The following is a 12,500-nucleotide window of genomic DNA, read 5'->3' on the forward strand; positions in this document are numbered from 1 at the left end:
AAAGCCATAGGGTCCTGTGCTTTTACCAGTTACCTTAAATGCCACACTGTGCTGTGTGTGTGATCATTAGTGCAGAGTTGTGCCTGTGTGATATTGCAATGCTGCGACTGGTCTTGAGTCGTGACAACACAAGTGTATGCTGAGCATTAAAAATACATAAAGGAAATTCTCTGCCAACTCACACAGTCTTAATCTATTTTGTTCTTCATCTTCATCGTTTGTCTTCTTCTTTTTCTTCTTCATCGTCTTCTTCTTCTTCTTCTTCTTCTTCTTCTTCTTCTTCTTCTTCTTCTTCTTCTTCTTCATCTTCTTCCTCCTCCTCTTCTTCTTGTTTGTCCAAAGCCATAGGGTCCTGTGGTTTTACCACGCACCTTAAATGCCACGCTGCATGTGCTATGTGTGTGATCATTAGTGCAGGGTTGCGCCCGTGTTTGTCATGATGCTTGTGTGGGTGATGTGTGCGGGTGTGTGTGTGTGTGTGTGTGTGTGTGTGTGTGTGTGTGTGTGTGTGTGTGTGTGTGTGTGTGTGTGTGTGTGTGTGTGTGTGTGTGTGATTTTGCAGCCGTCATCTGCCCTGTGTCTGTGTCTGTCTCTGGCTTCATTAGAATTTCATATCCATCAACCGCTCCACTCCTCCTCATTGCCAAACATGAAAGCCCCCTCTCTCTCTTTTTGTCACCATTCTTGGCCAAGAGAGACACCAGCTTGCGAGATGAACTGATTAAAAATGAGTGAGGGAGGAAAGAAGAGGAGGGAAGAGAGGAGATGTGGGGAGAGAGAAACAGCGGGTGCCACTGGTTACCTGCCAGTTGTTTGGACAGCTTTGAGGTGGGCGGTGGTAAACGTATGGCGGTCCGCTGGTGCTCTGATGGTGCTCCGCATGTGATTAAGACAACAGAGATGGACCACAGCACCACAGCTTCTCGTATGTGGCCACTGGCACAGTAGTTGTTGCTCAACACTTAGAGAGTTGATTCAACATCTTCCAGAGTGTATTTGGTCCCGAGTACTTTCTAAGTGTTGAATGAATACTGCATTTTTGTAGCGGCAGTGCCTTCAGTCACCCCTGAGATTACAGATACGTAGGATGTGAGGTGCAGGGTTGGTTTTATCATAGAACTTCTATATACTCTATATTGCAGTGTTCATTCAACACGTAGGGAGTAGGTCCAATGCTACAAGTGTTAAAATTGACACTCTGAATGTTGAACTAACACTGAAAAATGTACTGTGTAGACGTGTTTGCCTTATATAGTCTCTTAGTTGTATTGAATGGGATGTCCATTAAATGGTCATTGCACACAACAGAGAGTGCCAAAGTGGGGTCAGGAGTGCGTAGGCTACTGCGGTAGCCTGGCCCCCATTAAAGCGCCGCCGACGTCAATAACTTCACAGCGGCTTCAAAGCGACGTCGATATCGCCCCGGCCGAAATTGACGTCTTCATTGCATCGCTCCCTCAGCAGTGGCATCCATTTTAATTAGACACAAAGGCATCATCGCCTTGCAGCAGTTCTGTGTGACACATGTCGAGGTGTGTTTTTTTATTGGCGATTGCACACCTTTGAAATCATGTTTCAATCGATTTTCATTATGTGGAAAGGGGAAAGGTGCATGAAAGGCCTGGCGTGCCCAGTACGCCTACCTCCGCAGGTTTTGCACTAGTTTGTAATTTTGCGCGTCAGGATAACCCATGCTGTCAAAATGGGGTTTTTTTACATTAAAAAATGTTGACTGCCAAATGTTTACAAAACACCAGCTTTTATATTTTGCATTAACCATGGGATCCAACCAATGTTTTCTTCTAATTGGGCTGTCGGTGTTGTCTTTTTTACAGACATTCATGATACTAATGTTTCTTCATGGTAATAGAGAGATCAATAATGTTTTTGTCATAGCATTTATTGGCTCTCTGTTCTCTGTTCACACACCAGCTTATAACAGGTTGTTATTGATTTGCCTTTATTTTTCACTGATCCTCCCTTTCTTGCATCCAGAAACAAAGTCCTCTCTAATGGAGCTCCACAGCCAAGAGTGGTCCAGTCGGAAGATACTACAGGACAACGACACCACAACCACACCGCCACACCATGCTGGAGGTACGTACTGCAAGGACCCCTTCATGACTGCCGAATGGCTGGGTTTTCCTAGCCAGGCCACACCCTCCTAGTGACGCAACACCTTTGCTTCTAGTCAGGCCAAGAGCAATGAAAATATCGTTTCTGATCTCTCGAAAAAACGGGAACTCCACCCACTTTGTCAGACACCAGTGAACCAGTAGCAAACCTAGGGAGGTGGGTTAACCGTGCCATTTGGGAAACGTTCATTGTTGTAGTCTTTTTTAGACCAAGTCTCCAAGAGATTTGGAAGTCTATGATAATCAGGCTAGGGTTTTCTTAGACTTCTTCCACAATTCATATCCATCTACCTGGCCTAGTCATACCACTAGATGTTCAAAATATGGTAACCAAGATGAAAGCGTTGTACGCATCGCCAATGCAGCAAAGTGGGATCAATGCTGGTCTCCTAAATGGACATGGTTGGTGACAGCATTGCGTTTAATACTGCGTGTGTTACTGCTGCAAACATATATTGGACATACCGTTTTGGTACTACCAAGCTTATAATCGAGGCTCAGCATAAAAGGGTTAAATGGGTGTGGCTGCTCTGTGTTGGGGATCGTCTTTTTCCTGGACTCCTGCACTCTCAACCCTGTACTTGTTGAAAATTATCACATTTACCTAATACCTGATCATGATGTACACACCTAGCATTAATATGTTGCCTATACACTACAACTACAATTTAATGCCAAAGCTGAACTCCACCAGTGTTTCCCATACATTGAGGAAACTATGGCGGCCCGCCATAGTTTAAATTTGGCCGCCATAGTTTCCGAAAATGTAAAAAAAAAAAAAAAAAAAAAAAAAAAAAAATTTTTTTTTTTTTTTTTTTTTATTTTTTTTTTTTTTTACGATTTCCGTGTTTGTTAAAAGCGATTTCAATTACGATTTCCTTCGCATTTTCCTCCTGGAGTAAATACATCCTATAGAGAAAACCACAAGTGCTTGAAAGAGAGAGGGATCAAAAGCCTTGTCAAGTTGTTGTAGTTAACTTGGGTTTGGGAGCAATAAAAAAAAAAAACCTTCCGAGAAGGGACAGTTGGGATGAGTTTACTAACACTCCCCAGGCTTTGTTTTACAGTTGTAATGAGTTAGGTGACAGGCCTTCATTGACAAGGCAGAGGAGACATCGGCTGCATATAGAAATGAATGTGTAATGAATGTGAATATAGACATAAATGTGTAATATGTTGTTCAGCCCTTTTAATGGGAGGAATTTTGAAAAACTGGCCCTGTGACCAGCACCCCTCATGTAGAATGTGTGTGTGGGGAAAAGGCATAGCCTACCCTCTTAGACCCTTTTTGTTTATGCGTTAACAATTTCACAGCAATCTTAAATTCTTATCTCTGCTCCTATTTTTTTTTTTTTTTTCATTACATAGACCCCTGCATGTGTATTATGTAGCCTTATTTCTCAAAATATAAATGGCTGAAATGTAGGCGTAGGCCTATAGTTTCTCCATGCGCCAATGTCATACTGTAGTCATTGTTTTGCCATTTTGCATTTACACTGCGTGAATACCCCCCCCCCCCCCAAAAAAAGGCCCGTGAAAACCCCCAAAAGGCCCGTGAAAAGACCCCCCCCCCCCCCGGACAAAAAAAAAATCCCGGCTGCCCCCATAGTTTCCAAAATTTCTGTGGGAAACACTGTCCACTATTGAAAACACATAAAACCATTTGCAGGGCCCCTGACAGCTTTTACAGGACCCAGGACACAATCATCTGAACGTGTTCCCCATACAATGTAATGAAGACCCAATCATCCCAATTAGTGGTGTGCATTGGCACTGCCCTCACGATTCGATTACGATTCGGGAGGTAGCGATTTGATTCGATTCGATTCAATTCTACAATGCATTGCAATGCATTTACATTTCTACTGAAAGCAAGGAAAATGTTTCATTAGTCATGATGAGGCAAAACAAGTAGTCAGATACTGAGCAACATATTATTGGCTGTTTTCTGTATCAGTCTTGTCGTTTTCAATGCTTTGCAAGTGCTTTTATTTAATTTAACATTCATTTGCTCCTGAAATATCCACGGAAGTAATTGAAGCTTAAAAAAAGTGCCGCATCGATTATGGAACTTACAGCATTTAATTGAATTGTCCATGCCCCGCAATTGCATTGCATTGCCGAATCGATTATTGTTGACATCACTAATCCCAATACCACCTAATCAATTAGTCTGTTAATCTCTAGTCCCTTATGTTCCAAATGGCCTGGTTTTACCTGTCCCAAGACAACTAGATGATTGTCTGGTTGGATGATCACCTGGTTGAACTGGGCAGGTAAAACCAGGTTTGGAATATTTGCCTCAACACTGTATGAATCAGGGTTGCCCACCACAGTGGGTATCACTACTCAAAATGCATGCTGGTGTAGTTGGGTTATGTATGAGCCATTCAGATGGAGAGAGCAGGGAATGGAGGGAGGGAAAGACCTTAGCAGCATGACAGGAGAACAAGAGGTCTCCTCCTGTAGGTCCAATTAAAATGCTCTTCAAGTCACACTGCAAGAACTCTCCTACTTTACTTTGACTCTCCCTGTGCTGTGCAGTGCCATCACTCCCACTCAAACCCCCACTGGAACCAGAACTCTTCCACCAACTCCATACTCCCCTCTCACACACAGTGCTGCAGTGCCATCACTCCCACTCAAAACTCAAACCAACTCCCCCCACTACAACCACTACTACTCTCCCACCACCTCCACACTCCCCTACCACCCACAGTGCTTTGCGGGCCGTGAAACACAGACTGATAGTTTTGGAGATAGAGTACTTTACTACCGCTGCCATCACGCCTCCTTCCACTGAGGGAGTAAATATTGAACCATGTTCTTCAGGATTTGTTGGTCCACCTTTTCCACAATATCAAGTGGGTTGTAATTAAAATGATAAATGGTGCATGAAAGTTTGTGTGTGTGTGTGCGTGTGTGCGTGTGTGTTAACTCAACTTGACAAAGTCTCGGGATGAGTTAAGCCTTTAGAAGAGACAACTTAGGGCAAATTAACTTTTTACGTTTAACTGGCTTGCAGTGTTTGACAGTGTGTGCGTGTGCGCGCGTGCGTGCGTGTGTGTGTGTGTGTGTGTGTGTGTGTGTGTGTGCATGCGTATCTATCTGTATGTAGTATGTACATACATTATAGGCTGAGTACACAGCCTTCCTCGCTCTCCTCTCCCTTACAAGTCCACAGCAAAAGGTCGACTTGGACCAGCGCTTGTGGTTTTCAGGAATCCCTGTTCTGTAAACCAAGCGTCCCAAACTTGGCGCAGGCCACTCGGAAGGGTTCAGAGGAGAATGCTTTCAGGAGCACGCCAGACTTGTGCAATGGAAGAATGAGGCAAATAGATAAACAGTGAGTAAACACAGGGGTAGTGGTGTTCTGTCAAGATGGGCTGCTTCGTCGAGATGAGCTACCAGTCGGCTGTTAGCATAGCCTACAGCTGGGGTGCATTTCTCTAAACTGTCATTGCCAACTATGTTAGCTACTTCTACTACTTGCATTGTTTGCAATGCAATTTCCCATTGGCAACTTCCCCAGTTGCTAACTGACTGACAACTACGCTTTTGAGAAACGCAACCCGGTACTCTACTGCATGGTAAAAAAAATCAGTGTTAATTCAACACTTGTAGGGTTTTCAGGCTGACCAGGACGGAGCCGGAGCCGGTGCCGGTGCCGGCACCCCAGTTACGTTCGCCACTTAAGTGCTTATCTGCGAACTGCCCGTGTTTATACCGGGCTCTGAACTTAACCCACACATGACTGTTGCCCGGATGAATCGGTTGACAGCCACGTTGTCGTCATGGTTCGTGGAGGAAAACAAAGTATTTTGCGGTTGGCATTGTGAACCAACTTTCCGGTTCGCGAACGCTAAGATCTGTGGAGTGAACACGACGGCTGGTTCATGATTAGTTGCGGGAACGGGCACAGAAAGAACACTATTAATTCAACAGTCAGAGAGTCAATTTATCTTCTAGAATTGTATTTGGCCGCATTCAGGCCAACTGAGAACCATGCTGGTGCCCGTTCCCGCAACTAATCATGAACCAGCCGTCGTGTGCTGTGTGCTGTGGCGTGTTGCAATGGTATCAGCTTGACAGGTAGTTCATTTCGATGTGAGCCCTACGGGGTCACTAAAAGAACACACTCCTCTCATTCTCCGCCCAAACCCTGTCCAGATCACGATAAGGGAAGGTTAATGAAGAAACACGTGCCATATTATCACAGCTGGAAACTTCACATCAATTCGTTTGTCACAACAAACTGTTGTTGGTCGCCTGTTGGACGGCTCTCTACTGAGAGCAGGTTGCATTACAGCAGATGCAGGTATTTTCATGTGTAAAGAGGAGGTAGTTTCTGCATGTCAACCTTGGTTTACCACATTAAAAGAGAGACACTTCTTCATAATTTCAATGGATCAACTGTGTGAAATTGGAGACAAAATTGCACCAACCAGACATTAATTGAAGGGATTATCAACAGCATAAAAAGAGAGAACGCTTGGCTGCCTTGGTCATTAAATTAGCCACAAAACTCATATATAAAGCCACTGTTTCTGGTTATATTCAGGCACAAAGAATACAAATTTAGAAATGACATAAATCTTGGCCACCTCGGTCACCAAAGTCTAGCCTCAAAAGTCAAACATTGCAGTGGCTTTAGCAATCCCTCATTCATTGACCCCGCTACTACTGCTACTGTACTAAAGTCACATATTCTTTCATTGGTAATCCTTCATTCCCCCTTGCTACTGCCTCTGAATGCATGTAGCTACTAATCCCCTGTCTGGAAGGTGCCCAGGATGGTGGTGGAGGGGGGGGATGGAGTGGCGGGGGGCAGCGTAAGGAGTTGAGCACCTGCAATGCCTGCTCTGGTTTGGAAGCCTGTTCATATGCCAGAGACCGCGTCTGGACTGTGTCAACATTTGTCATCCCTGGAGCTGGAAGACACTTTGCGATTTGCTCTATGTGTGTGTGTGTGTGTGTGTGTGTGTGTGTGTGTGTGTGTGTGTGTGTGTGTGTGTGTGTGTGTGTGTGTACGTACGTACCGGTACATGTGTGTGTGCTTGTGTGTGTTGATTATGTGCGCACGTGCATACAGGTTCATGCAATTTTGTATGTGTGTGTGCGTATGTATGAGAGTGTGTGTGCATTCATGTTTGTGCATGTGTGTGTGTGCACACGCGTGCTTGCGTGCGTGTGGATTGTCCGGCGTACGTGCCTGTGTTTGGTGTGTGTGTGCGTGTGCGGGTGCGTGCGCACACATGTGTGTGCCTGCGTGCGCGTGCGGGTGTACTGTATGTGTGTCTCCAGCAGTAGCTCACATCAAAGGCTTTGCTACTGGTGTCCTGGTGAGGTGCCTTGACAGCTCGTTGTGGACGCTTTGAGCACAATGAGGGGAACAAACTTGTGGTCCTCCGCTGCCATGTTGCCTTTGCAGAAGCACAGATGGCTGGCTCGGAAAATGTGCTTTAGATGGACACAGAGATGGTTAGAGTGTGTGTCTGTGTTTGTGTGTCTGTCTTTGTGTGTGTGCGTGTGTGTGTCTGTGTTTGTGTGTCTGTCTTTGTGTGTGTGCGTGTGTGTGTGTGTGTGATTGGGGGGCTAATGACAGAAATGAATTGAAAAATTCCAGCTAATCAAACCCTTGGTTATGTGGTAGTAGTTGTCAAGACTCACACATCATACCCTGAAAATCTCACAATGCGAAGTGAAATAAAAAAAAGTAATGGAGGTCATAAATGATTGAAGACAACAGGCAACAGAATGCTAATAATGATGAAAGAATGGACAGCGGTGTGTGTGTGTGTGTGTGTGTGTGTGTGTGTGTGTGTGTGTGTGTGTGTGTGTGTGTGTGTGTGTGTGTGTGTGTGTGTGTGTGTGTGTGTGTGTGTGTGTGTGTGTGTGTGTGTGTGTGTTCGTATATGCAATTCCGGGATCTGATGATTACATAGCCAGAAGAGGAGGACAATCAAATGTTAATGACAAGAAGCTATTCTGAGGAGGGGCAAAGGCAGTCATCAATTCATTGGCAGTTATTTTTTTTGTGACAGAAGTGCCCTCAGCCACCGCTGTAGTAATCTCGGTTCCCCTGCTGAGTGGAATTACTTCTACTGATTATGTAACTACAGTCTAATCGAGCATCTCAATCCCTGCCCTCCAGGAATCTTAGCTGGCTGATTGGAGGATGATCCATGTGCCCCCCACCTCTCTCTACATCTCTCTCTCTCCATCACTCCATCTCTCTCCTTCTCTGCTTGTCCTGTGCTCTCTCTCTCTCTCTCTCTCTCTCTCTCTCTCTCTCTCTCTCTCTCTCTCTCTCTCTCTCTCTCTTAACCTATCTGTTATCCCTCCCTCACTCTCTTGTCTGTCCTCTTTTTCACTCTCCTCCACCTCTACCGCTCCTCTCCTCCCTCATATCCTCACTGTCTACGCTCCTGGATAAAAAAGAAAGGGGGAGGAGGTGGGGGGGGTGAGACGGCAGCCCCCTTCTTCTGCAGAGTACCCTTTGAGGTCGCTAGGCTGTTGCTAGGCAACTGAATGCTAAATTTTGAAAGTCTGTATTCCAAGCGGCCCCAAAGAGTGAGGTTTATACATGCCATCCAGTATAAAGGAGTAGACAACAGCAGCACAAGCAGGGAAAGAGGGAAGGGTGGAAAAAAGAAAAAGAGAAACGAACAGACGCCTATTTTTGGAGGTGTCAATAACGATGGCTGCGACTGCTCCTCCTGCATTCTCGTCGGGCTTGTTTTGGCAAAGGCGAGGGCCATTTCATTTCACTCATGAATTTTCCATTGAGATATTTTGAGGTATATTAGACTCTGAAGGAAAGGGAACCTGGCACATACTCGTAATAAAAATATTCCCGTGAAAATCATGCTGCTCTGTCAAGGGAATAATTCATCATCTCTTGATGGCAGAGCCCTTCAGCTTAAAAGAAGGGGGGTGGGGCGGTGGGTGTCGTGAAATGTTTGGGAATCAGAGTTATGAGAGTTCTCTTGGAATATATATTCAGTACTGCTTTCCTTGTGTGGTCTGAGGGGTCTCAGTGTATCCACTCATCTCCCACACTGTCTATTTGTCTCTCATGCAGACCCCTCTCTCTCTCTCTCTCTCTCTCTCTCTCTCTCTCTCTCTCTCTCTCTCTCAAATCCATTTTTAATTCATGCGCTTATTTTTATGCTAACCATCTCACGCAGATTCTCGGTTTTCGCAGCGTGGGTGTAACAAACCTGATAAAAAGCATTCGCACGCCTGCCACATCTGAGAAATCAAGTTTGCAAGTACGTGTGAGTGAGGGGTGGTATATTTAGGGGTATGTTAGGTAATCACGGATGCTGCATAATTTTACCACCTACCTCGCCACTGTTAGATGATGGACCACGTCTTGTGATGAGGGTTGGGGGGAGGGGTGTTGGGGGAGACGGTGTGCAGGGAAGTATATTATATTATGGGTATATCAGGTAATCAGGGATGCTGTGTAATTTCCCCACCTACCTTCTCACCCCTTAACGCTGTTGCATGATGCATCACTTCTTGTGATGAGGGCTATGGGGGTTCAGTGGTGTTGGGGGAGGGGGGTGATTCGGCGGTGGAGGGACGCGTTCTACTGCTATTTGATTGCCAGGTGTTGACCTTAATTGACCTTAACTCATACCGGCTTGACTCGCTGCTGCTAGAACGAGCAAATTGCAGATTTTCTCTCACCATGGGGTTTTTGATGTATACAGTTGTGTGTGTGTGTGTGTGTGTGTGGTTTTAGCAGCCCGGCATGGCAGCTTTGTGCTTTCCGTGGTGTTGAACACGGTTGTGCTTTGCTCTGCTTTGTTTTACTTTTCTTTACAAAAAGCCAGTCTCCTGGAGGGCATTAAGACAAAAATAAACACATCTATCACACCAAGTGAAAAATGGGGAAAGAAATAGATGTGGCTTGATGACAGATGTAACACAAGGCTCCTTTTTCTCCCTCTTCTCTCTCTCTCTCTCTCTCTCTCTCTCTCTCTCTCTCTCTCTCTCTCTCTCTCTCTCTCTCTCTCTCTCTCTCTCTCTCTCTCTCTCTCTCTCTCTCTCTCCCCAATGATGTCTGATACCGCTGTGCCATGTTTTGCGTTCAATATCCTAGCTGGATTCCAAGATACAGCTGATTGTGGAATTGATTACCTCTCTCTCACCTACTCCTCTCTCTTATTTACTTATTCTCTCTCCTTTCCTCTCCCCTCCCCTCCCATTCTCTTTTCTAAACACACACACACACACACACACACACACACACACACACACACACACACACACACACACACACACGCACACACACACACACACACCATACACCATGTTACCATGCCCACTGTACACAAACACACATAGATCATTCTGAGACCTGGGAACACATATACACGTCATCAGTGCAGTGTTATGTTTTAAATCAAAATACTGCACAGACATTTTTTCCATGCATTCGTAGGCAAGCACCCAGTGGAAGTAGGTCCCCTGTATCACACCACACATCATTTTCACAGCAGTGCCACCTCTGATCTAGGGTTAGACCCTAACCCTAACCCTGTCTATATTCAGGGGTGTCAAACTCAAATTGACAGGGGGGCAAAATCAAAATCTGGATCGAAGTTGCGGGCCAAACTCAATATTTATTCAAAAATAGTTGCTAAAATAGTGCATGCACACACTTAAATTTCACAAACAGATTCCCATCATAGTTCAAATGTGACTGCGCATAGTCTGTTACATATGACTGTGAGCTGTTTCACTCGCCTGGGCTCTCTCATATACCTGTGACACACCAAATTTCATGTTCAAGTCTTTATACTGTATTACTGTAATGGTGGGCCAACTGTAATACACACTTGAAATGATCTCACGGGACAAATAAAATGTGTCAGCGGGCCAGATTTGGTCCCCGGGCCTGAATTTGACATCCCTGGTCTACATGTATCAATATTACTGTATGTGCATAGTTAGTACATTCCTAATCCTGACCCAAATCCTAACCCCATTAATGTTACATGCTGTTGTTACATACTTTGTTGAAATGTACCTAATTCATTTAGCAGGCACATTAAAATAATATTGTACCCGAAATATGTATCTATTTGTATCTATGTGTCTATTTGCACAGAACAGTGCAAAGCAGCTTGCAGTCTGAAGTCAAGAGAGGGACTAATAGCGGTGGTTACAAGACTGTCTATGGGAACAGCTGCCACTCCATCCCCCTTTCTTGCTCCCTCTTCCTTCTCTCCTCCTCTTTTCACTCTCTCTTCACTCTTTCTTTCTCTCCTTCCTCCTTCCCAGCACTGAAATGTGTGGCATCAGCCGTGGTGACAGCCTCTGTAGCCTCACACCCGCAAGCCACCTGGTAGCGAGCACTAGGTCTGTCTGTCTCTCACAGTCATTGGCTGCCTGAGTGGCACTAGATAAGATGCCTTTATTGTCACTACACACACAGGGGTACGGCCAGATTAAAGATGCCCCATGGTTCACTGGGACGCTGCTGGTGCAGCAGAGGTTTGGACAGATGCCCTGATCCCCCATTACGCCTGGGCCCGCATCAGAGGCTGGAGCAGCTTTTCAGGGTGGGCAGGGGCAACAAGAAAAACTTTTGGGTGCGAGTAAAAAAAAATCTAACTTAAATTGGAGGGGAAAACTGCACTGATGATGGCTTAAGGGACGAAATGCGTCTGCTTGTGGACATGATGGTACAAAAAAAATGAGACTCAGCTCGTTAGCTCTATTTAGGTTCAGATACAAGGCAGGAGGAGTGGGGTTTGGGGTGCTTGAGTTTGGGATGGAAGGAGGAGTGCGAGTAGGATCAGGGCGTTTGGGGCTACTTGTCAAGCTGCACGTCAAGTTTGGCTACTGTGCAAGGGCTGTCAAGGAAGTTTGGTTAGATTTAGGGCAAGAGACAGGGTTAGAAGGTCTTGTTATTACATGGTTAGAGGCATGCTAATTTGACTGGTCAAAACAAATGTTTGGCTCTGCTCCGTTTAGGTCTTGGACCTCCATGATGAGGCAGACAGAAACAGATCAGGGATATGGGGTTAGGGTTAGAAGGAGAAGCTAGACAGATAGCTGTGTTCAACGGACTTAGACTGGATATAATAAGTGCTTGCCTCGTCTCTGCTATGCTAAGGCAGCAGATCTCAGTATCAAGGCAGGAAGAAGAGTGAGGGTTAGAACGAGTAGCTACAGTATCTAAATATCAGGCTTTTGTGGAATTATGGATTTGTAATTATGGACTGTTTTTGCAGTGAAACAGAGGCAAATTAGGGTTAGAAGGTAGTAGATAGATGCGTTGTGTCAAATTTTGATGTGTAACAGATGGCAACTAGCAGAGTTTGGCAGTAGAACATTTATAAACCT

The 12,500-nt window shown here is 45.2% G+C and overlaps 1 protein-coding gene across 1 annotated transcript in view; it reads left to right on the forward strand.

Moving 5' to 3' along the window:
- Positions 1 to 12,500, forward strand: part of LOC134452841 (sodium/potassium/calcium exchanger 3-like) — a 53,134-nt gene that overhangs the window by 2,479 nt on the left and 38,155 nt on the right. Inside the window, exon 2 of the mRNA XM_063203476.1 lies at positions 1,996 to 2,097. Coding sequence (XP_063059546.1) covers positions 1,996 to 2,097 — 102 coding nt within the window. The remainder of the gene's footprint in view (positions 1 to 1,995; positions 2,098 to 12,500) is intronic.

This window comes from Engraulis encrasicolus, chromosome 7 (assembly GCF_034702125.1).
Source record: "Engraulis encrasicolus isolate BLACKSEA-1 chromosome 7, IST_EnEncr_1.0, whole genome shotgun sequence".
NCBI lineage: Eukaryota > Metazoa > Chordata > Actinopteri > Clupeiformes > Engraulidae > Engraulis > Engraulis encrasicolus.